Raw genomic sequence first — 26,239 nt, forward strand, 5'->3', positions numbered from 1 at the left:
AAAAAACATAACACAAATATAACTTTTGTACCCTATTTCTTAAGTTTTAATATTATACACTTATTATACATTATATACTTATACCGACTAATGTTCATTATTATCTTTTGGATAATCATAGGAGCTACCATTGCCAAGTGAATGCTTGAGCAGGACCTATACTGCTGGGCTTTCAAGTCAGAAACTATCACCAATTTTATAGCAGAAAATAAGGTTTTGAGACAGCACCTCACAAAGGAATATAAATTCCCCAAGATGCTCTTGCAGAAGTTTGAATACGGTAAGGTTGACCTTTCCATTGCCACCAAAGAAAGCCTCTCTACTAAATGCCCCTTTCCGCTCCAGTGTCCAGACGTCTATCTCTTCTTGGCAATAAGCAAATGTGCAGTGGCCTGAATATCTACATTCCTCCTCAGCAGCAACATCTAGAAAGACAGAGAATTAAAAGACATTTATAATGTGGACCACTGGTTTTTCAAAGCCAATGAATATTAAACCCGTTTAGGGCATCATTTGAATTTTTATAACAATTCATGGAGAGGTTCAAAGAATACCCATGTTCCTATCCAGAAATGGTATTAACTCTGAAACAAAAACCCAGCACCACAAATACATATTATTTTTTCTGGACAGGGAAAAAAAGCCTTGATATGCTCATATACTCTACCTAAGTTTAAAAAATTGTTTAGAAATATTCAAAGTTTGTTCAGATGAAATGGCTTAACAAAATAAAAATACCAAGCTCTCTCCAAAGCAGCTTAAAGAACAATATTTTCAAAGCCTTAGTTCAGTGTTCTGATTCTGTTTAGGCCAAATCATAAAATTTGAAACGGTTTCTGTTTAAAACCTGGTCAAAGTCCTGGATCCATATATAGCTACAAAATATACACCACAAAAGAAGTTTAAAACCAAGGTAAAAATAATATAAAAAATACTAATGTCTCAATCCAAGGAACTGGCAATTAACTCTATTTAAACATTTTTAGCAACAGTAATCCTGGAACCATTATAATAAATGCAGCACATCATTTATCACTTATGTAATGTGCACTAAGTAATTATAGTATATACCTTTACATATATAATAAGGTCCTTCATAATTTGTTTTTGTTGGTCTTGGGCGTATTTTTTTCCATGATTTATCTTCGACATTCTTTATCCTACCAATTAAAATATCTTTCTTACATTTATGATCAGTATCAGCAAGGTATGTGAAATCCATTAACTTAGGGCCTGAAAAACATGTAAAAAGGATTGCTCATATGCACAAGAAGTATAATTTCATTTTACAGGCACATTTACAAACAGATGTGAGCAGATTCATTGACTACTAAATTCCCACAAAAATCCCATTCTCATAACACCAAAATGTAAACAAGCTACTAAAGTAATTTTTGCTGTTTGTTAGACAACACAAAGTTCTATTCAATACCAGTCCTCCCAGCATATACCCTTATTTAAACTACTAGAAGAGGAACTCTGATGGTTTATAAAGAACATTATTAAATATAAAACTAAGAGAAAAAAATGAATTGGGGAATAGAATCTGTTTCAACTGAGAATAAATACAGAATAAATTGAATTTAAATTGCTTAATATAGGGGTAAAGATAAGAAATAAGCCAACAGAAAGTACTTGCATTTCTATAAACATTATATCATATACTGGTCTTATAATATTTTTTTGTTCTTGCTCTACTTGAAAATGACCATGTTCTTAAACATATACTTAGAACATAAACAATTTCATAAAAATCTCAATAAGCTTTCAAACTCAGATATTCTATTCCATATGCTTTAATAAAGAAAATTATATCAAATAAGGGCAGAAACTTATTAGACTCAAAAGGCCCCAAATCAGTAACTGTGGCTTCTTTATAAAGAATTCAAATAGGGACTGAAAAGTGACAATAGCTGGTGTTTGCCACACGTATTTACAAATTCCTAAGAACTCTCAGGTTGCTAGTTCAATACTGTCCACAGCTTGCTTGGTCCTGACCTGATTTTACAAAACAGATCTGGCAAGCTTGTCTCAATTCATGGGTTCCTTCAAGGGGATGTCTTGGGGTCACTGATGGAGGTGGTTTCGTAACTGCACTTCCAAAAAAGTTTCCAAAGTCATTTCTAGGGTGACTTGAAATTCCCAGGAAACTCTCAGAAGCAAACAAACTTCCTGGTCCATTCATCTGCAAGAAGAATAAAAAAACAAAAAAACAAAAAACAGCCAACAAATATTGATTGCACTATCACTAGAGCAGGAAACAAGTTCTTCTAAAAATCAGACATTCTTCACAGACTGAAGTCGGTACTATTCTGTCTCTAAAGAGGTTTTATTTAAAAACTGTTTCTTTGTACATTTTCCTCTCTTTGGGTCTCTATGCCCCTCCCCAACTTTTTCTGACCCTCCATGAGTTGTTAAATGTAACAGGTAATTGTTCTGTTTCATAGCAAACACATTTTACATGCCCTGATCTTAATACAGTTGACCCTTAAACAACGTGGGGATAAGGGGGCTGACCCCCAAGCAGTAAAAGATCCACATATAACTTTTGACTCTCCAAAGACTTCAATTGTGCAGCGGTATCCTCAGGGGAGTAGTTCCAGGAACCCTGAGGATAACAAAATCTGAGGATGTTCAAGCCCCTTAGATCAATGCATGCAGTCAGTCCTCCATGTCGACGGACTCCCAACCTCATTGGAAAAATTACGTGGTGTAAGTGGACCCTCACAATTCAAACCCGTATGGTTCAAGAGTCAACTGTATTTCTTTGTTTTGTTTACTCTATGCTAAAGTCTCTTACAATGTCTGCAATAGAGGTTAATTTGCTATGACAGATTCAGTCTTAAACACAGAGCATTTATTACTGGATGTTCCAAAAGAGTCTTATTCTAACACAAATTCCCACAGCACACACAAAATTTCAGGGAGATGTCACGTTCACTCAAATAACTCAGGTACTTAAGTAAAAGACCTATTTTCAATTTAACTGATGTATTTACAAAAGAGGAATTGGCACTTACAAGTAAAAGGGAAGAATTACTGTTGTTAAGCGATGTTCCCTCTCTAGAAGTTGAGGTGGGCAGATCTAAAATAATAAAAAAACTTCAACAGACCTTTTCAATCTAATCAGGTAATAAAAACATCAGGGCTAGTAGCTGACTGGCTTCCCATGTTATTTTTCATCCCAATCCTAGGAGTGTTCTTGCTCATGACTGACACTCAAAGAGGGCTATGGAGTTTTTCCTTTCCTCTAGAAACCAAGGACATAAAAAAACCCTTAGACCAAAAAAAATATATTTTAATGAAAAGCTATTTTCAGAAAGAGAAGCTCAGGCAAGGCCTACCAAGCGAGACTATTTTTAAAAAAAGACTAAGAGCCTGGCTGGCGTGGCTCGGGTTGAACATCGACCTAGGATCCAGGAGATCGCAGTTGGATTCCCGGTCCGGGCACATGCCCAGGTTGCGGGCTCGATCCTCAGTGGGGGGCGTGCAGGAGGCAGCCAATCAATGACTCTCTCATCATTGATGTTTCTATCTCTCTCTCCCTCTCCCTTCCTCTCTGAAATCAGTAAAGATATGTTAAAAAAATAATAAATAAAAAATTTAAAAAGACTAAGAGCCCTGGCCTGTGTGGCTCAGTTGGCTGGAACATCATCCTATACACAGAAAGGTGGTGGGTTTGGTTGCCAGTCAGGGCACATACAGGAGGGAACTGATTGATGTTTCTCCCTCTCTCCCCCCTCCCCTGTTCCTCTCTCTAAAATCAATTTTAAAAAGACTAAGACTGCCCTGGCTGCTGTGGCTCCGTGGTTAGAGCACTGGCCTGAACACCTAAGGGTCACGGGTTTGATTCCCGGTCAAGGGCACACCCCTGGGTTGCAGGGTTGATCCCAGGCCCCGCTGGAGGCCCATGCAGGAGGCAGCCAACAGCTGTGTCTCTCTCATCAGTGTCTCTCTCTTCCCCCCTCACTCCCCTCCCCCCTCTCTAAAAATCAATGGAAAAATATCCTCGGGTGAGGATTAACAACAAAATTTTTTTTTTAAGACTAAGAAAGTAATTTATATTCAATGGGAAAAAAGCCTCTCCTTTTGAAAATATGAAGCAAGAACTCAACAAAACATTAAGAAAATTATGCCTGGCCGGGCATGGCTCAGCGGTTGAGCGTAGACCTAGGATCCTGGAGGTCGGGGTGCGATTCTGGGTCAGGGCACAGGCCCGGGCTGCGGGCTGCAGCCCATCAATGACTCTCTCGTCACTGATGTTTCTCTCTCTCCCTCTCCCTTCCTCTCTCTGAAATCAATAAAGATATATTTTTTTAGAAAAGAAAATTAGTAAGGTTCAATTACTTTCTTTACTTTAATCTACATGCAATTATTTTCTCCCTGACATTCTGTCTTCCACAAATTTTAGTTTCTTCCATTGTCAATCTTTAAATCAATTATTTTTATTTTTGCCCCTTTAACCATGCAACAATGCCTCAGAAATATGTAGATTTTTATCATTATTGCTGAAAGTATTTATTAACGGAATTACAGAAACAGGAGTCAGACCAAAAACTCAGCAATTCCTGTAAAACTAAGGCAAAGTTTACTGAGCTGAATGGATGCAGCCTGAAACAGATCTAACTGTTATCATTCTGAATACTGATCCAAATTAGTTTTAATAATTATTTGCCCAGTTCAGAACTTAAAAGGATAACCTGTCTTTAAGACCTTTTAAGATGGGGTACACTTTTCTTGGAGAAAATATTAGAAGTCATTTTACCCCCCAAAACAACAGACACCCAGCTTAACAAACTGTCCCAAACCCCCCAGTGCCACGTGCATTCCTGCTCTCCTTTGCTTCTTGATCTCCAGAACAGCACATTTAAGTCAAGTTGAATTTAATTTAAAATGGAAGGTTTTGTTTTTATATTTTCAGCTACCATGAAAATAATTCAAGTACCAACTACCTAGGGTTAAATAGCTGCCAAACATAAATTGTCATTTTTAGAAAATGAACTGCAATTGTTTACACAAATGGCTCGACTCTTACCTCGTTTGGATTCACTCATTGAAAATGAATTTAATGAAGAACAGAAATCTTCTAAGGATGAAGTCAAAGGTGGATACAATTCTGAGAAGGAGGGTGGAGGGGCATACCTCGCACCAATGGGCAAGGTGCCCAACAGAGATGCCGTAAAAGGTATGCTAGGGGCGACACTGGCTGTCGGAAGGGGGCCTCTCACTAAAGCTGATGGCTGGAAAAAAATAAAAGATTTGATGACACTCCATGGACTCAGTTCCAAGTTGGCTGAGCTGCTTTTACATTGGCATATAAAAACAAATCATTACACTGGGTAATTACGCTACATAACAAAGTTGAAATCAAATTCAAGACTCAGTAGAGGACTCTAAGCTACAGAGTTTATTTCTTTTCGAGCCCACATTTTAAAAAGGACTGAGGAATGAGAAGTCCTCATCCATAAAACTTATTTTTCCTTAAATGTCAAATGCCTATTCTTTGTCTGAATGTTAAATTTACCCTTTCCATACATGTGATTCCAACAGGAGTTGAAGGGAAAAAAAAACACTGACTAATTACTACATAGTGTTTCTTTTTTATTTTAAAAATGACCAAATTAGCCAGTTACCACCAAAGACAAAAGTAACTTTCAAGATAAGAAACCCACAGTTCAGCCTATAGGCAATACTGAAAATGTCTAACAGGTTATATTGCCATTTTTTAAAAAAATTAAGCCAGCCTTCAGAAGAAAGAAGTAACAGTGAACTTACCATAACAGCTTCATTAGCTTCAGGTGCAGAATCAAGGAGGTCATCTATTTCATCTCCAAGGACCATATCCCCATCGTCTACAAAAGCTTCCGGCACAGTGAAGGGGATCTTTCCTCCGTTTGCCAACACTGCTGATGGCAGAGAGCTCTCTTCCATTTGCAGTGGCAAAACAGAAGTTAAGGGCATAACTGAAATTGAGGCCAGCTCACTTCCAACTTGGTGAGAAAAACTGGATGCAGGTATAGAAACAACAGGAACTGCTTCTTGCCTTGGAGTTAATAAGTCTGGAACATGGGTAAAAAAATACTCATTTTCATTGTATGTACATAATACTGTTTGTTAATAAGCAATAACAGAGAAAATAAATGAGGATATGAAAGCAATTATAAAAGCAAATAAATAGATAGTAGAAGCAATTCAAGTAAAAGAGTAAAAGTAATTCTAAAAATAATTTGTTTTATCCAGGAATAGATATATTCATTTGAGAAAACATTTCCTTCTTTCTCAAAATGCCTGGACCCCCTTTGGGCAAAGCTGTTAGACGGTGGTAAGGCCTTACTGGGCATTCAATGACTGCTTACTGAGATCAGTATTCTCAGTCACATGCTGGCATATCCAAAGCACAAAGGTGGTTTCCCAAATTATTCTTGTTTTCATACTAACAACCACACAGTAATCTTATTGACAACTATAAAACATATAATGTCTAAAACAGGCACTTTTCAGATTAAGATGACATGGAAAACATACCTGGCTCAATATCTTCCACAGAACAGTTCAAAGCCTAGAAATTAAATCAAATAATGAATCACAGTATTTTCAGGATTCTAAACTATAAAGCAATCTGTAAAACTCACTTTAAGAGACTCCCTTCCAATTTGGATCCAGGAAATAAACAAAATATGGGAATCTTTGTAATGTGTGGTGTTAAACAGTGCGAGTCTGTCAGCAGCAGCACTTGTTCCTGTGGACCACTATTTCTGAAAGGGTCAGGAGCATGCCAGTGCCAGAGGTACCACTCTGGCCGCCACTCACTCCCCAACTCACAGTGACCACTAGCACCGTAACGGCTCCAAGAAGACTTACTTCTGAAAGAACACTTGTTCATTGTGTTTATCCCAATGACTCCCAATATTACTTATTTGGCCTTATAGCACTTTTTCTAACAAAACCTAACATCTATGACTACCCTGTAAAATACTCCATCAGGTTTCAGGAAATGCTGGTTAAGAGTAAAAGATATTATTCAAATTGTCTGTTTTCTTTTTATAGGACAGGAAGCTCTGACCAATTATGTGTTTGAGAAATAAAAAGACAAAAACTAAAAATATTAAAAACAAATATGCTAATGTGTCTATCTTTTCTTCTTTTTAAAATTATGATTCTTACAAAAGTAGTAGCTTTACCTTGGTAGCCCTGTCCCCAGGAGCTGATTTTAATGACAGCTGAAAGAAAACAAAGATGCGAGATTAAAATCAGAACTGACTCCAAGTTACAAAACAAAATGAGAACACACGATGGAGAGAACTCCAGCTTACCTCAGCTCTGACATATGCTTTTCTTATTTTAAATCCCAATTTCTGAGCTAGCTCTTGAGTTAGTTTTATTACATGTTCATCCTGAAAAAAGTGAGAATATAACTCTTTAAATGCCACACATCCACAAGGAAGTAATAAGATGGTCACGATGCAAACAAATGAACGAAAATATAAATCCCATACCTGAGGCACCGCTAAGGAGCACTTGGCTACTGCATCATAAGCCTCTTTGTATCTTCCCAAATCACTTAGTGCCTTAGATTTTCGATACAGAGCTTTGCAGTTATTGGCATTTAAACCGAGGACTTTATCACAATCTTCTACAACTTTATCAAGGAAACCCTGGTGTGTAAGACCAAGTAAAGTTAGCAAACAATTCATTTCTTGCATTGATGTCTTCCTGTAAATGCAAACAAATTAAGACCCCAAGCTAGTGCTCTCCTTTTAAACTCCAGGTTAGCAGTATTATTTTTCTTTATTAAAATTATTTTCATTATGAAATTTCAAATACACAAAAGGAGGAAGAATATCATGTACACCCATGTACCCACCATCTGGATCAGACAAATGTTAACATCTGGCCATAAAGATCTTCAAGGAAGAAAACTTTCTAGACATGACTGATGCCCGCAGGTGTCAATCTCCTGTCCTATTCTCCTCCCATCCATAGTAACCCCTTGGAAGATCCCATTAAAATGTCAAACGGAGGAGATTAAAGATGGCAGCAGACTGAGCACACTGACACTCTTCCAGAACCAAACTAGAATTACAACTAAAATATAGAAAAACCATTCTGAATAATCAACTGCAACTGAAGACGAGCTGGAGAGCACCCCTCATAACCAAGGAGGGAAAGGGGAGACCGCAGAGAGGCTGGTAGGAAGTGCGGAGGCGAGAGAGGGCTGGCTGGGCTCTCACAGGCAACAGCTGAAGGTCAGGAGGGATATCTCAGCTGTGGGGGTTCCCACTGAGGACTCTGGGGCCTAAACCCCAGGCTGGGCTTCCCAGCCAAGAGCAGCAGAGCTGAGAAAGGTACCCACATAACATGTGGCTGTGAAAAGCAGCTGGGTTTCTGTCTGCCAGGGTGAGACGGCTAGAAATGCAGGCACCCTCTTAAAGAGTCAATGCACAAAGTTTCCTGTACAGCCACTCACCTTGGGCTCCAGCAGAGGGAGGGCAGAGTGGACTGGAGCTGTGTGAGAATCTGGGGTTGTGGGCTCTGGAGATAGAGCTCAGAGGACACCCCTCTGGATCCCAGTGCTGAGTCATTCACCCATACTACAGAGGACATCTTTCCCAGGCAGAAACTTTGCTGCTTTTCCGGGGGGGGGGGGGGGACGACAATTGCCCAACCCTGGTGGAAAATGTCTCGCCCTACCCCGAGAAGTTTCTACAGCCTGAGGCGCATTAAGAGAATCAGATTAATCAGCCTGCAGGCAGAGGCAGACCTCAAGTGCTTTGATTCTTTGCCTGATCTGCTTCTGGACCCAAGCCTTGGATAAACAGACTTTGGTGTGCATCTCGGTAGTGTCCAACCACACCCAGCCCCAGCAGAGGGGACCTCAAGCTGTGGGTTGTTGATAGCTCCAAACAGGGTACTCAGGGCCAGTCACAAAATGCGTCTGACACTAGCCTGCACCAGAGACCCTCCAAAAAGACTGAGAGTCCTAGCAGATCTACCTAATACATAGAAACAAACCCAAACAGGCAAGCAAAACGGGGAGACAAAAAAACAAGCCCCAAATGAAAGAACAAGAGAAGTCTCTAGAAAAAGAGCTAAATGAAATGGAGATAAGCAATCTCTAAGATATAGAGTTCAAAAAACTGATTGTAAGGATGCTCAACAGCACAAAAAAAGATATGGAAACTATGCAGGAATTAAGAATGACATAGCAGAAATAAAGAATATATTGGAAGGAATAAACAGCAGATTAGAGTAAGCCGAGGATCAGATCAGTGAATTAGAAGACAGGTAGAAAAAAATCAATCAGAGATCCAAAAAGACAAAACAATTAAAAAACAGGACGACAGTCTAAGGGAGCTGTGAGACTACATGAAATGTAACAATATTCATATTATAGAAGTGCCAGAAGAGGTTAAAGTAAGCAAGGGTTAGAGAACCTGTTTGAAGAAACAATGGCAGAAAACTTCCCTAACCTAGTCAAGGAAAAAGTCAAACAAGTTTAAGAAGCACATAGAATCCCAAGCAAGAAAAATCCTAAGAGGCCCACGCCCAGACACATCATAATTAAAATGCCAAAAATTCAAGAAAAAGAGAGGATATTAAAGGCAGCAAGAGAAAAGCAATCTGTTACCTACAAAGGAGCTCCCATAAGGCTGTCAGCTGACTTCTCATCAGAAACTCTACAGGCCAGAAGGGAATGGCATGAAGTAGTCAAGGTAATGCAAAACAAGGATCTGAAACCAAGACTACTCTATCCAGCAAGGCTATCATTCAAAGTAGATGGTGAAATAAAGAGTTTCCCAGACAAAAAAAGGCTAAAGGGGTTTATCACTACCAAACCAGCACTGCAGGAAATGTTAAAGGGAACGCTGTAATTAGAAGTAGAAATAGAAACATTGAAAGAAATGTTAAAGGGACTGCTGTAATATTAAGAAGATATAGAGAGCGAAACACAGGCTTTAAGAATTAAAATGGCAATAAATAAGGACCTATCAATAATAACCTTAGGGACTTTAAGGGAGAGATCAACAGCAATAAAGCCAGTTGTGGACTTTAACACTCCACTGATTTCACTGGATAGATCTTCCAGACAAAAAATCAACAAAGAAACAGTGACTCTAAATAGCACACTAGATCAGATGGATTTAATTGATATTTACAGAATATTTCATCCCAAAGCTGCAGAACATACATTCCTCTCAAGTGCACATGGGTAATTCTCAAACACAGACCACATGTTAGGACACAAAACAAGTCTCTGCAAGTTCAAGAAGATTGAAATCATATCTAGCATCTCAGATCACAATGGCATGAAATCAGAAATCAACTACAGTAAAAACACTCAAAAACATTCAAACACATGGAGGCTAAATAGCATGTTATTAAACAATGCATGGCTTACCAATAAGATCAAGAAAGAAATCAAAAACTCCCTGGAAACAAATGAAAATGAACACACAACAACCCAAAATCTATGGGACACAGTGAAAGCAGTCCTGAGAGGGAAGTTCATAGCACTGCAGGCCTCCCTCAAAAAGCAAGAAAAATTTTTAGTGAACTATCTAACCCTACAACTTAAAGAATTAGAAAGCTCCCCTGTGAAGCCATCCAGACCAGGGCTTTTGTTTGCTGAGAGTTTTTTTTATTACTGCTTTGATTTCATCAGTTGTTATTGGCCTGTTCAGGTTTTCTGATTCTTTCTGATTCAGTTTTACATGATTTCATTCATATGTGGAACCTAATAAACAAAACAGACTGAGGAACAAAACAGATCCAGAGACACAGAAGCATGAAACAGATTGATGAATCTCAATGGGAAGACGGGGTGGGGGAGCAGGTGGGGAGAGATTAATCAAAGAACTTACATGTATATATGCATAACCCATGGACACAAACAATAGTGTGGTGAAGGCCTGCGCGGGGGGGACAGATGTAGAATGGAGGGATCAATGGGAGGGGAAAGGGGAGATACCTATAATACTTTCAACAATAAAGATAAATTTTTAAAAAAAGTCAAATGGAAATGTAACTCCCAAACAGTTAGATGATGAGAAAGGAACACATAGAACATGAAACAAATTAGCTATGAATGCTCTTTAACAAAGAACTCGGTGACAATATGGGTACCTTTCTTATTTTCATGGCTAAGTTTTACTGAAGGTTTAGAGTGAAAATTATAGGCACATTACAAAGGATTGCTTTTTTAAAAAAAATATGTCTTTATTGGTTTCAGAGAGAGGAAGAGGGAGAGAGAGAGAGACATCACTAATGAGAGTCATTGGTCAGCTGCCTCTTGCACGCCCCCTACTGAGGATGGAGTCTACAACCCAGGCATGTGCCCTGACTGGGAATAGAACAGTGATCTCCTGGATCATAGGTCAATGCTTAACCACTGAGCCAGGCTGGCTGGGCAGGATTGCTTTTTAAGAAAGCTTGTGTTAATTCTTTTGAAGGCTACTTTTTGTGCTAAAACAGCTCCTGAGAGGACTGAATCTTGACTAAGAAGTGTATTGTCAACACCAGTACCAGAAAGACACACTTATCTCTGAACACTTGTATCTTATCTTCCTAGGCTGTTTTTTTGTTGTTGTTTTTTAAAGTGACACCCTACCCAAAGCCATATTCAAATGGGAATCTCCAAGGATCAGTAACTAAGAAATAAATTACTTTAAAAATCCCTAAACATTGCCCAGAGCTGACTTTTGAAAGGTTCAGCCAACTCTAAAAGCAGTTAGAGCCCTGGCAGGTTTGGCTCAGTAGTTAGAGCGTCGGCCCATGCACCAAAGGGTCCCAGGTTCTATTCCTGGTCAAGGCCACATAACTTGGTTGCAGGCTCCACAGGGGTGTGTGCGACTGATGTCTCTCTCTCACATTAAAGTTTCTCTCCTTCCCTCCCTCCCTCCCTCTCTAAAAAATCAATGGAAAAATATTTTCTGGTAAGGATTAACAACAACAAAAACACACACACAAAAACCTGAAATTAGAAAATTGACTTACGTACAGTGCTGAAACACTGTTTTAAAAACCACAACTCACCATATTAGAATAGCAAGCAATACGATTTATATATAGTTTTTCAATGATTTCTTTAGGGATTAAAATTTCTTCAGACTTTGCATAATCAGCTATATTCAAAGCTTCTGTGTACTGGCTCATGGAGTTATTCCAATCACCTTCCCGATAAACATCATTTCCTTCATTAAAAAGATTTCTCACAAGAGCACGTAAATATACCTAAAAAAAAATAATTACATGAAACCATTTAAGGAACAAGTTGGGGTATAAGTACATTTCAAATTTTGCACCTAAAACTTCAGAGGAAATAATCTGACAGAGCAACAAGCACTGTTGTAAGAAATTGTGAAACCCAGGCCAAGTCACCGCTGTCTCAGCGCGTTTCATCCTGCTTGCTTTTTCAAGAGAAAATTCAATTTTAATTATTTTAAAAAAGGCAGCACAACCACCCTGTAAATACTTGTCCACGTCTCTCACTCTGTGCCTGGGATAAACTCCTACCAGTGGAAACTCTATCAAACCAAATGAGAAATTTAAGGCCTCTGACTAGTATTTCTAAATTGCCATCCAAAAAGGCAGTAACGACTACTTCCAGTGGTTTCCTTCACAGAACCCCCACCAACAGTAAGTGGCACATGTGCACCTGTGTGTCTGGACCTAAAGTCTCTACCAATTTCTAGGTGAAAAATGGTTCCTTTCTAAATTTGTGTCTTTCACTACCAGTAAGGTTGAACTTTCCCACATTTTTATGGACCAATTTGTATCTCTTCTTTTATAACCTATTTGCTCTGACCATTTACTGATTTAAAGGGAAAGGGATGTGAAACCTTTTTCTTTCTTTTTTTAATATATCTTTATTGATTTGAGAGACAGGAAGAGAGAGGGACAGAGAAAGAGATAGAAACATCAATGATGAGACAGTCATCGTTGATCAGCTGCCTCCTGCACACCCCCAGCTAGTGATCAGGCCCACAACTGGGGCATGTGCCCTGACCGGGAATCGAACTGCGATCTCCTGGATCCTAGGTCGATGCTCAACCGCTGAGCCACACCAGCCAGGCTGAGACATTTTCCTTATTGTGTTAAGTATGCACATTCTTTTGTTATGCTGAAAAGTTTTTAAGATTCCTTTGTGATTTCTGCTTTAATATTTTAGAATATTATTTAGAAATAATAGAAGTCCTTTCTTATCACAAGATCAAATAAATATTCAAGTCTTCTGTCCTATTTTATGAATTCAGGTCTAAGCTAACTAAAGTGGTAAAGAAAACTGGACAGATCAACCTTTAACAACTGAGGTGACTTGTGACATGCCACTAAATCTCTTTGGACCCCAGTTCCAACTTAAATGTAAAGATTGTAAAATGAATTATAAAATGGATTATTCCAGGGGATTTGCAGCCATAATCCTTCATGATTCTACATCTGTCTAGAGAGAGGGAGGAAAGGAGGAGGGAAGAGAGAGGCTGAAATGAAGGAGAGAGAAGGTCAGGTAGAGACAAAGAAGTGATAGCAGCATCAAAATCCTCAGAGACACAAAACCACAGGTGAACTAACAGTCTGTAAAGACAAGGATCTGTAGCCCTGGACCCAGTGACCTGGGCTCTCGCTCTAACCGTAGATTCATCGTTGGCTCTCCTGTTGTCAGTCACCCTTTACTACTGTTAGAACTTCTCTTCTCCTAAATAAAAGTAGAAGATGCTCAGCTGTCCTTCTCAACATATTCTGTACCACTTATTTTTGATGAAATGAGAGGTGGGCTAGAACTAATTTTCAAGGGGCTCAAAAGATATATTAATTCAAAACTATACTAATAGAGGAAAGAAAATATAGGACAGCTGACCGGGTACGTAAAAAAAAAAAACACTGCCCAGCCAGGCGCAGCTCAGTGGTTAAGTGTCGACCTAGGATCCAGGAGATCAGGGTTCGATTCCCAATCAGGGCACATGCCCAGGTGGCAGGCTGCAGCCGATCAATGACTCTCTCATCATTGATGTTTCTATCTCTCTCTCTCCCTTTCCCTTTCTCTCTGAAATCAATAAAGATATGTTTTTAAAAAAAAAAACAAAACAAGACTGTCCTATATACGAGCATCAGCATACCTTTTCTGTAAATGCCCAGATACTAAATATTTTAGACTTTGTGGGCCATACAGTCTCTGCCCCAACTACTGTATCTTGTAAAAGCAGCCATAGATGATATATGAACAAATGAGTGTGGCTGTGTCCCAATAAAACTTTATTTACAAAAACAAACAATGGGCCAGATTTGGTCAACAAACCTACAGTTTGCCAACCCTTGCTATATATTTATAGTCACAAGCTACTGAAGAGCTTTCGAGCCAACCTTCCCAGAGTCATTACCGCATATTGTTCCTGTGTTCCTGGGTACGACAGCGGTGACCTAAGAAGAAGAAACAAATTAATTTTAATTACCAGATCTTATCAGGATTTGTTCATCCAGAAGGCATCTTAAAGGTGAGAGTCTACTGGCTTGCCGCTGGTTCAAAGCACATTTAAAGACCTACTTCCCCTTTCCTATCATTATTCACATATAACTGTAGTCACGAAAAAAAATCTAAAATTATCCCTTTGTCTCTTCTTGACTAAGTACATTTTCGTCTCAAACCTACTGCTACAAAAAGGCCTAATTTCTCACATGCCAAAAAAGTTTTAAAAATATTTCAGAACCACTATACTATCTGATCCAATTGACTGTGGTGTGAGGGGAGGACAGTCAGCCTCCCAGGAAGAACAGAGCAGCGTCTTCCTGGACACATCCACCCAAGCCACAGCTGTCCCGTCACTGACATGCCTTACAAAGGTCAGTTACAGACTGGGCTTCTCGGAAATGTTTGATCACAAAAACCCTGTGTTGACAGATGTTCACTTTCATTCATCAGAACTGTTCTCACGAGGTTAGGTTCAAATTCCTCAGTCTAACATTCTCAGGGACACTGAAGGATCTCGGCCCTAAAAACCAGTGACAGTGAGATCCACTTGAGAGCGCAAAGAAATCCAATGTGCAAGAGCTAAAACTACTGCTGGAACAAAATATCTGATTCCTAACCCAAATTAATAGGACTTACGATACATGACTAAAGATTTCTTAATCTCTGCGAAACATAGAGCCTTACAAAAAAGTCAGCAGGGGAGGAGAACACAGCTCTTACTGTATAAACTGCAGTCCTTCCTTAATGTTCTGCTGCCTTTTTCTTCTCTCCTCGGACACACTGGACATGTTACCCCACACATCCACTTTCTAAGTGCGCAATCTGGAGAGAAAGAACACACATATTACACCAGGCAGCACGGCTCCTGGACCCCAGGTGCAACACCCATCATTTAAGGTCTTGTCACAGACTCGTTGTGGACACGTCCATCTATGCTGACCCGGGTCCTCTAAGCCAAGAACTGTCTGAGTTGCTGTGTGGTCCCCGTTGTCTAGCTCACAGAGCGTAAGGTTTTCACACTCCTTTATGTTAAACAGCCGTACAGAAGTAGAAGGCTCCTCCAAAGTAATCTCCATGAAAAGGTCACGTCTCTCCTCTCCCGCCTCTTCCCTCCTTCAGCTTCAGGGTTTGTTTCTTCCCTTCCCACACACACGCGTCGGCTGCCACTAACAGTCTGGGCCTTGTTTTGCTTCTGGAAGCGCTCCAGAAGTAAAAAGGTTTCACATCCGCTTGCCTCTGAGAGATTGTGACTTCCTTGTGAGCACACTCTAAACCTTAACAGTTACTTTGCTACACAAACTTCTGAAATAATCCTTGTTGATACAACTGATAAAATAAGTGATCTAAATGGATTTACTTCATTACTGGAAGGTTAAGGGTTTACCTTCCAAGTAACACTGGCAAATGCCAATGCCTATCATTGCTGTTAGTATCTAATCATCAGTGTTCATTAGGCAGTTCCCAGAAAGGGAAGAGACCTGTGATTAAATAGCATCTCCCAATGTCCTAAACAAGGGTTTCTCAACCTCAGCAGTTGGGGCAGGATGGGGGCCGTCCTGTGCACTGAAGGGTGTTAGCAGCATCCCTGGTCTTCACCCCTGAGATGCCAGTAGCACTCCCTTCCCCACCCCTCATGACAACCAAAAATGTCTCCAGATACTGTTCAAGGTCCCCAGGAAGGGGTAGGGTGGGGCACATCACCCCAGGATGAGAACCACGGAGATCTAAGCCTCAGAAGACATCACATAAACCATGCACTTGGACCCACGTGACAGAGAAATCGCACCCACGTTGCAAACACACAGCCGAAATGTTTTACTTTCATTACTGCTTACCACCGTAGTTTTACTTTTAGGTCCACCTTTTTCAAAGTCCAGGGGGCAGGACGCAGGATGGAACGCCCGGAGGTTGACAACTGGTATCTATTCTTTTTGTCTTTTAAACACTGACAGTTCTAAATATTTCAATCTCATACTTAAAAGTCAGTACTTTACTGAAGTGTTTACATGCAAAAGGATATGGTATCTGGAACTCACTTTAAAATACTCCAGCAAACAACAGGGGGCTTGGGGGAGGTTGAAACAGCAGAGCCCTGATAACCGGTGGAAGCACAGGCTTTTTCTAATACTCTCTCTACTTCCTAAGTTAGAACTTTTCCAAAATAATTTTAAAAGCCCACAACACTGCAGTAAAATGGCATTATTTCGGGAATCTGACTTTAAGACAGTCTAGCCTAAAGGGGGGTGAACGAGCAGAAATGAAACAAAGGTGCCAAAAATCTGGGTGACCGGCCCCCGCTGAGCCACGGGGAGGAGCGTGCCCGTCAACTGGAACAGGTCTGGCATTTCCACGGTAAAGAAATATTTGTAACTCACACTCATCCGTACAAAGCTAGCTAAGGAGGCACCATCTGTAAGGGTAAGATTGCAACTCAACTCGGTGTCTGTCAGAAAGGAAATGGCTAAATGGTGCTGGAAAAAAAGAGGCAAGGAGCAACTGTCCACAACATGACCCCAGGTTTTGTTTGTGTAAAAAAAAACAAAAAAACTCCAGATGCGGTTTCAGAAAACTACAGCAGCAGTAGAAACAGGTGAGGTAGAGTCTTTTTACTGAATAGCTTTGAAACTTTTCTTTTGAGCCCTGTAAATGAATTATATCTGGAAAAAAAATTGAAGTATTTTAAAAAGTCTATGTAGCCTCTGAGCCCTTCCTTGGAAAGAGGACTTCAGGACCCACCAAGGTTTTTTCTATTTCAGAGTCAGGACTTCACATCAAAAGCACCCAGAGCAGCACCTGGGGGGTCCAGTGCAGCCGGGCACGAGGCCTGGGACAAAAGCAAAGACGCCAAATGTAGGAAGTGCTGCTCCCTCTCCTCCCTCAGTGAATGGCAGACCCTTCTCTCCACCTCTGTCGAGCCCAGGTGAGGAATTAGTTTGCAGTTCACTCAAAAAGTAAATCTGTTGGCTAAGAAGGGATGCTTGGGTAATGATAATCCACCAAGTTAATAGCCTTAGAGCCATTTCCCCAGATAGTGCTGGAAAACCTTGAACCTGGACCTCTCAGGGACAAAGGGCAGGCGGCAAAGAGCTGACAACTCAGATAAGCGATTAAGAGGAAATAAGATGCAGACTCTTAATAGCATGAAATATACGCCTCCTTCACATGTTTAAAGATTTGGGAGCAAAGTATCAGGTGATACTTAAACATATGGCAGAACATTTCATGTTCTGTAATTTTCCCCAAAAATTTTATTAAGAAAAATTTTACACACAGTAAAATCTTTTCACAATGCACACCCTATACCTACACAGTACCTATATTCTACAATTAATATTCTGCTATATTGATCACACCTGGCCATCTTTAGCCATCTGCCCATCCTTCTGTCCTTCCATCAGCCCACATTATTTTGATAAATTGCAAAGTGAGTTATATTTAATTCATCAATTATAATTCACCTCTAAACATTTAGCATACCTATCGTTACCTAGAGTTCAAAATTTTTTCGGTTTCTTAATGTAAAATGCACAAATTTTAAGGCAAGTTTTGACAAATGATACACTCATGTCACCCAGACCCCAACCATGAAATAGACCAAAGTCATGGTCACTCCTCAAGTCCCTTCCCCAGCCAGCCCCAGGAAACCACTGCTCTGATTTATTTTTCACTATAGATTAGTTTTGGGTTTTTTTTTTAACCTGTAAAATAAGCCTCCCCCACCTCCAGTTTTTTAAATAAAGAAAAAGATCTATGCTTTATACACCACCTTATTTTTGGATCAAGTTAAACATCTTGCCTCAATTTTAAAGCAAGGAAGAATTTTAACAAGTTAATCCAACAGCCACTTTCACAGGACAGGTGTCCACCTCCTCTCTGAAACTGAGACTCCACCCACAGCTGACCCCTAACTGTGCGCCCTGGGGCCTCATCAGACCCCCTCCCCCCCAACCACACTCCCCCCCACAGGGATGCCCACACTGCCCAGATGTTAAAAACCCTCATCTAGGCCCCTGACGCTCCCTAGTCCATCCCCAGGCAGAGCCTGATACTCTACCCATGTGATAGTTCTCCCTGGATATCTCACAGACATCACAAACTGTTTTAAAAGTAGTATTTTAATATTATGACAATGAAAATAAATGTTTCCTCCCAACCCTGTCACTCTTGCCCTTCCTGAGGATAATCAACCACTGTTACCATCCTCTTCTGTGTCCTGACAAAGTCTGTGCAACAAGACTGAAACCTGACTGCGGTGACAGTTCCATGAATCTATCTGGGCATGAGGCCGTATGCACACAGGCGCGCGCGCGCGCACACACACACACACACACACGAGTGCATCTAAAACCTAGTGACAGCTGAGTAAGGTCTGCACTTGGTTAACAGTATTACACCAACGTCAACTTCCTGGCTTTGGTGTCACACTAGTTCTAGAAGACGGCACCACTGGGAGAAGCAGATGGGAAGTTCATGGAACTCTACATACTTCTGCAATTTCCTGGGAGTCTGTATTTCATAAAAAGTTAAAAACAGCCCATGCATGTGTTATTTTTTATACCACCTGGGGCTCCTAGCATGTTCTGCACTTTGCTGTCTTCATGGAATGCCTAACCTAGAAGGTCACTACATGCCAGTACCCAGAAAGCTGCTTTAACAGCCGTGTAGCCTGTTCCAGCTGGACCACAACTTCACCAGGACCCCAGTGATGGACATTTTGGTTGTCTCCAATCTTTATAAAATTCACCAGATACACAGGATATTTCACATGTGTATCTTTAAAGAACTTCTACAGGATAAAGAGCACATGTACGTCTTTATTTTGCCAGCTATTGCCAAGTTACACCACCTGACCGTACCCAGAAACAGTGCTCAAAGGCCTCTACTTCAGTGCTTCACCAGGAATTATCAAATGTTTTCATCTTTGTCAACTGGGAGGTGAGAAACAGCGGGACAAGGTGGTGGGTTTTGTTTTCGTCTCTTTATCATCAGTAAGGCCAAACATATGTTCAAATTTAAGAGCCATCAGCACTTCCTTTTGTGTGAATTTTGTTTGTTCAAATCCTTTGCCCATCTTTCTTCAGGCTGAGCTTTTCTTATTTATGGAAGCTCTTTATATGTTGAGGCAAATAGTCCTTTCTGATGTTACTTTTTTTTTTAATATATCTTTATTGATTTCAGAGAGAGGAAAGGAGAGGAAAAGAGAGAGAGATAGAAACATCAATGATAAGAGAGTCATTGATCGGATGCAGCCCGCAACTTGGGCATGTGCCCTGACCAGGAATCGAACCCTGATCGCCTGGATCCTAGGTCAATGCTCAACCGCTGAGCCACGCCCGGCTGGGCTGAAGTAGTATTTTTAATTAGCTGAATTTATCAATATTTTCTTTCATGGCTTCTGGATTTTTACATACTCAGAAACACCTTCACCACTCTAAGAGTATAAAACAATTGTCCATGTTTTCTTCTAGTACTCATATTCTTTCATTAAACGTATATTTTTTTAATTGGATCCATCAGTTTACTGCAAGAAGTGATGTAGAGATATACTGCATATTTCCCTCCCAAAAAGCTACCCAGTTGTCCAAACTTCATTTATGAAAAGGCCCTCTAGTCTACGCTGACATGTGCAAGGCGACCTGGGTCTGTGACTTTTATTCAGCATTTCTAATTTGAATGGCCCTACCCCTCTGCCCTCCTCCCAATCCCTCACCCTTTGCCCATCTTACCTTTTCAGTAATGAAACCACCTTCTGGCCAGTTGCTCAAACCAGAAATCTGGTGTTAATTACACTCTTCTTTCTCTCACATTCAACATCCAATCAATCCACTCACAAAGCCGGTCAGCGATTCCATCAAAATAGGTGCAGGGCATCCCAAATAAGACCCCTCGAAGCCTCATTGGCTTGCGTCACACAATCTCCTCCCCTCGGCCTGTTCTCAGCTCCAGGCCTCACCTCTGCCCCTCCCCCATTCATTTCCCACACTAAACTAAAAGGAATGCTCTTTTAAAAACAGAAATTGGTTATTGCAGCCCTACCTAAAATCCTTCAGTGACTTCCATAAACATTTAGAAGAAAACCTAGATTCTTTACCCCGACCTACCAGACCTGGGAAGACTGACTTACCATGACTCTTCACCCTGCCCTTACCCGGATTCACTTCCTCAGCTCCTGTCAGACTGGCCTTCAGTATGTTCCTAAAATGAGTCGAGGGCTCTGTGCTTCTGGGCCACTGTGCCTGCTGTTCCCTCTGCCCGTAACACACTTCCCAGACCTGCAGAGCTGGCTCCTTTTCATCCTGGAGTCTTGGTTTAAATGTCACAGTCAGAGCCTCCCCTTCCCGCCCTAAACTGTCACCAGAGCCTACTCTCAGCCCATTACACACTTCAAGACATAACTTGTCTTTCTTAGTCCCGACTGTATCACAACAGCTGGGACCAGGTCAAGAAATACTTGAATGAAAGAATGAATGAATGCAACGCTGTGAGGCCCTAGAGTTAAAACCTGGTAAAATAGTTCACAAAAAGGCAAGCAGGAGAAAGGAAAGTCCAGGAGGAAATGACTGGACATAAGCAGAACTGGCTGTAGGGGACTCTACCCCCAACTCTGCAGGGGAACAAGTTGGAGAGTAAATCAACTAGAGACAGACACAGAGAAAAATCTGAAGCATTAGACTCCTGAAGCAGTGCAGTGGCAGCAAGTCAGATCCACGCCCTTCTCCTTAAAAGGAAATGGGGGGCTGGAGAAACTTTCCAGCAGTACATTGTAAAACAAGAAATTCAATTAGATATGAATTTCATTAAATCAACTAAACTCCTGCAAGCTGGAACATCATCTTTCTGGAACCAGTTGATTTTAAAATTGTTACTCATTCTAAAGTTTTATGTTAAGAACAAAAAGTACCCTGGATCTTCACTTAATTCCTTTAAGTACTTATTCAGGGCCTGTTAGGTGAAACTCATTATACTAAAGTCTAGTACAATGTACAGAGCTAGTAACTGGATGATGTATTCATACCCATGACGTTTTGGCTTTCCACGATAACTTTAGAAACTAGCTCCCATTTACAGAAGACACCAAGGTAACTGAAATGTGATTGCAGCAAATGGCACAGAGAGAAATAAGAGCTAACACTTAGCATGCTTACTGCATGCCCGGCATTGTTCTAAGTGCTTTACATGTATTAATTCATTTAATCCTCATAATAACCTTGACATAGGTCCTATGAGGAAATTGAAGCACAGAGAAGTGACACAAGCAGTCCAGGATCACACAGCTACCAAGTGACAGAGCCGGATTTCAAAGCCAGACAGGCTGGCTCCAAGCCTGAACTCATCCACCACACTCTTTTGCACTGTAAGCGCTAGTGCCGCCTGGAGGAGGGGAGCACGGCTCAGTTAGCCCTGGGCGGGGCTCTCAAGGAGGAATGCAGCTCTGACAGGACAGGTGGGCACTTGAGAGCCACTCAAGAGGAACGAAATAAGCACACCCCTGCACAACACAGTGACGCAGGTGTTCAAGGAACATGATTGAAAGCAATTCAGACAAAGCAGAGGGTTTGCACAGGAATGCAGTGGACAGGAGTCAGGATACCACTCCAGGGAAATCTTTACATGGAAATCTGCTCCACTCTTTCCATAATGTATTTAGATCCAAGGAAGAAATACAGTGGTACCTTGATTTCCGAATGTAATCCCCTCCAGAAGACTGTTCAAGCTCTGAAACGTTCCAAAACCGAGGGATCAACAGCCGACAGCTAGGCCTTGGGATCTTCCCCTCAGCGGACGCTGGGGGAATGTTTGACTTTCAAGGCCTGTTCGAAAACCGAAGCATTTCCTTCTGGGTTTACGGGGTTCGCAAACCAAAATGTTCATCAACTGAGATGTTCAGAAACCTAGGTACCACTGTATTAAAGGGCCTTATTTACAAAGTGTTCTAACTAACGCAGGACCAGAGAAAGTGCCCCCAGGGAACGGGGCACCCTGGTTGTAATTTTTGCCTTAAAAGGTATTCCTGTTTCAAGTGAAAAATTGTATTTACCAGTCTGCTTCAGACCCAAGCTTCTGTGTAATGGCTAAACAAACAGGCAAACAAATAAAAAGTAGCTAAAGCAGCATTACTGTCAACCCTGTCTTGCAATAATGTATTAGCTCACTCTGGTAACACTTACAAAAGCATGTGGATACAATACAACCCTCATGACCACAAACCCAGACATTGAAACATTACAGATGTTCTACCACCTTCTTGAAACAGTGCCTCTCCTACTGGATACTTTATGAGACAATTTTTCCCTTTTACTGAAAATGAAAAGGTGATGATGGAGGCTGTGCTAAACAACATCGGAAAGGTAATTTCATATTTTTGCCCACCTCCCCCCTAGATTTTCATTTTGAAATCATTGTCAGATACATGTGCCAACTGCCTCCTATAGTGCCCAGCCTTGCTAAGGCACTGGGCTCATCTCACCTCATATACCAACTCTGTTTGGGAGGAATCAACAAAAAAGATGTGAAGTCTTCAATACAAATAGTTTGCCCATAGTCACACATACCACCAGCAACATACCCAGGACTGTAGATGAGGTCTTCTCAAGGGCCACGTTAATATTTTGCTCCAAATTCAGGTATTCTCATAAAATACAAAGGCTCTGGGGATTTTTGTTTGTTTGTTTTATTTGTCAAATAGAAAATTACTGCCTCTCTCTTACTGGTTCCAGTACATGGTTCCTGAGGTTTTATAAGATATGTGAAATTAATTAATATTAATTAACTAAACAACATATTGCTAAACTCATAACAAAATAAAACAGCAAATTCCTTGTTGGGACAAAACCCGGTAAGGCTTCTTTCTTTACATCAAAGAAAATCACCTCACTTAATAAGTTAGTCTCTCTCTCCTTTTGTGTGTGTGTGGATTAAAACATGTATTATCACAAGCATTAATTTTTAAACTTCTAGATTAACATTTTAATATTTCTCCCTTCTAAAAATATTATCCAGCCCAGCCAGTGTGGCTCAGTGGTTAAGGGTCAACGCATGAACCCAGAGATCACGGTTTGAGTCCAGGTCAGGGCACATGCCCCGGTTGTGGGCTCAATTCCCTGTAGGGGGCGTGCAGGAGACAGCTGATCAATGAATCATCATTGATGTTTCTCTCTCTCTCTTCCTCTCTCTGAAATCAATAAAAAAATATATTAAAAATAAAATAAAATAAATATATATTATCCAAAGGTTTTTCTTGATTTAGAAACCCCTCACACTGAGAAAACAAATTTTACTTCCAATCCTAAGATTCTGGAGAAAAAGTATTTTCATTAAAACAAAACACTTCAAGATATAATCTAGAAAAGAAGTTTCATTCTAGAATGGGCTTATTCTAGAAAGCCCATTATAGAGTGAGGCAACAGGATACATACATCTTTTGTTTCTACCTAGGCCTTTATTGGAAAGCTCAAAACTTTCCAATAGTCACTGTAACCATTCCTAGAGTCAAGATTCTATTCTAATTCTCTCCGGAGCACAGCATCAATTTAGCCTACCCAAACTGGCAGGTTTTAAAATCAATCAAAAATTAAGAACTGTGGGACAGCAGAGTTGACAACCACCATTTTTACAGGCAAAAACTGACTGTATCTGAGGAATGCGAAGGTCAGGGCAAGGTGAGCCAGCCCCCCACGCAAAAGTCACAGTAACTTGGAGGAAGGCATGGGCTCTCCAGTTCCTTCAGGTGGCAGAGGCCCTGAAAAGTAACATGCTCTCTGCAGCACACACGCATGAAAATACTGAAAATATTCAGCCTCGATAACTCATGATTTGATTCTGAGTTGAACATTACACGACTATTTCACAGCAGATACAGCAAGAAAATCAAGAAAATTCTGTCCATTAACTTGAATTATCCTGCATATTAGGAAAAGATACTCGTTATGCAATCAGTTCAACAGTTCAGGTCAGCTGGGGGTGAGAAGAGGCGGTGGACAGAACAGGAGGCCACATGCCATCAGAGAAGCAGGAAAAGATAAGCAAATGGCACAGGCTTCCAGCCACCCCTGCCCCCATTCCTGGGCTCTATCTGAGCACTGTCCAACAGAAATACAATGTGAGCCACGTATCTAATTTTAAATTTTCAAGTGGCCACATAAACAAAAGTAAAAGTAAACCAGTGATATTTTTATTAATATACTTTAGTTAACATAATACTTTCAAAATATTATCTCAACGTGTATTATTTAAGCATCAAAAATTATAAATGAGATGCTTTACTTTTCTCCCCCCATGATGAGTGTTTAAAACCAGGTGTGCCTTACTCAGGGGAACTCGGTCTAGCCACATTCCAAGTGCTCAAGAGTCCCCAGGGGGCAGTGGCCACCTTCCTGGGAAGCAAAGGTCTAGATCAAGCAGATCCTTGCTCTTTAAATACCTAAAGGGGGTACCTTCTTTCATCCCTAATCATGGGGGGGGGGGCGCGGGAAAAATACCCAACTACTGATAAATTCACCCAATCAGGGCGCAGGCGCAACCTCCCGGGCCAGCCAGCGCTTCCCGGCTCGACCACACCCCTGCGATGACCATCCCCAACAGGAAATTCACGCTAATGGCAACTGACAGGTCCTCATTCTTGAGGGGTGGGTTGAAGACACCTAAACCTGGCCGTCTCCGCATTCACAATAAAGACAAGAAACCATTCGCCCGGCGCCCTCGAGGTGTATCCCGCGCAAAACAAAAAAAAAGGCGGCGGCGGAGCGGGGGGAATTAATCCGAAATAAATGAGCCACGCACTCCGCGTACATCCTTCCCGTCCCCGAACCCAAGATACTGAATCAGGGGTCCCGCGATGACCAGAACAGACACAAATATAATAGGGGGGGGGGGATGTTGTTTTTTTTTTCGTTAAATAACCAGAAAAGAGGTTATCTGGCCAACAGAAACGCATGCAGGCATGGGGCTGAAGGGAGAAGCTGCCCGGCTCGCCCCGCTTCCCGGAGCCGCGCCCCCGGCTGAGCCCCCCGCCTCCCGGAGAGGAGAGGATGGGAAGGGGAGGGGACCCCGGGGCCTCCCGCGCGCGCCCACGTCCGCCCGACAACCCGCGGCCCGAGCGGGGGCGCGCCCCCGGACCTGCCCCTGCGCCCCCGGCGGGCCCTTTGTGGCGGAGACCCCCGCCCCGGGCCGCTCGGCGCCGCCTCGGGGGACCGTGCGCGCCGCCCCTCCCCCGCCCAGGGTCCGTTACCGGCCGCGCGCGAGCACGAGGCGGCGGCGGGCGCGCGCCGGGCGGGGGCACCGCGCGGGGGAGGGGCGGCGCGCGGCCCGGCGGGCGGCGGGGGTGCGGGGCCTCGGCGGTGCCCACCTACCTGTGGGGATGGCCGCGCCGGCCAGCGCGCGGGAGAGACGGCAGCGGCGCGCAGGGAAGCGGGCGACGGCGGCGGCGGTGGCGGCCCCGGCGCTCGCTCGCAGCTTCCCTCTGAGACCGGCGGCGGCGGCGGCAGCTCGTCGGCGCCCGAGCAGCGCCCTCTGGCGGCGGGAGGCCGCGCGCGCCGCCCGGGAGGCGCCGCTATTGGCTGAGGCGGCGAGCGTCGCGCCGGGGTTGGCCGCCGCGCCACGTCGGGTGGGCGGGGACCGGGGGCCCGCGGTTGGCGCAGGCGGCAGCGACCCTCGGCCCCGACGGCGCGGGCCGGTCCCGGACAAGAGCGCGCCGTCAGCCCCGGGCTGGGCCGCGGGACTGAGCCTGTGACGGGCCGGGTCGTGCCCGGGACACCCTAGTGCTGCTCGCTGCCGGGG

The 26,239-nt window shown here is 42.2% G+C and overlaps 1 protein-coding gene across 2 annotated transcripts in view; it reads right to left on the reverse strand.

Moving 5' to 3' along the window:
* ZC3H7A (zinc finger CCCH-type containing 7A) overlaps positions 1 to 25,960 on the reverse strand; it is a 37,071-nt gene extending 11,111 nt beyond the window's left edge. Inside the window, exons 1-14 of one of the 2 annotated variants that reach the window (XM_081133141.1) lie at positions 25,813 to 25,960; positions 15,185 to 15,286; positions 14,376 to 14,415; positions 12,034 to 12,231; positions 7,497 to 7,655; positions 7,314 to 7,394; positions 7,182 to 7,220; positions 6,526 to 6,559; positions 5,776 to 6,059; positions 5,036 to 5,240; positions 3,021 to 3,085; positions 1,999 to 2,185; positions 1,072 to 1,233; positions 229 to 425 (exon numbers count right to left, since the gene is read on the reverse strand). In XM_081133141.1, coding sequence (XP_080989267.1) covers positions 229 to 425; positions 1,072 to 1,233; positions 1,999 to 2,185; positions 3,021 to 3,085; positions 5,036 to 5,240; positions 5,776 to 6,059; positions 6,526 to 6,559; positions 7,182 to 7,220; positions 7,314 to 7,394; positions 7,497 to 7,655; positions 12,034 to 12,231; positions 14,376 to 14,415; positions 15,185 to 15,252 — 1,719 coding nt within the window. In that variant the 5' untranslated portion in view covers positions 15,253 to 15,286; positions 25,813 to 25,960. The remainder of the gene's footprint in view (positions 1 to 228; positions 426 to 1,071; positions 1,234 to 1,998; positions 2,186 to 3,020; positions 3,086 to 5,035; positions 5,241 to 5,775; positions 6,060 to 6,525; positions 6,560 to 7,181; positions 7,221 to 7,313; positions 7,395 to 7,496; positions 7,656 to 12,033; positions 12,232 to 14,375; positions 14,416 to 15,184; positions 15,287 to 25,812) is intronic. The other variant, XM_081133142.1, reaches the window with a different exon arrangement.
* Positions 25,961 to 26,239: the final 279 nt, after the last annotated feature.

The sequence above is a fragment of the Miniopterus schreibersii genome (assembly GCF_964146895.1).
Source record: "Miniopterus schreibersii genome assembly, chromosome: 3".
Taxonomy (NCBI): domain Eukaryota; kingdom Metazoa; phylum Chordata; class Mammalia; order Chiroptera; family Miniopteridae; genus Miniopterus; species Miniopterus schreibersii.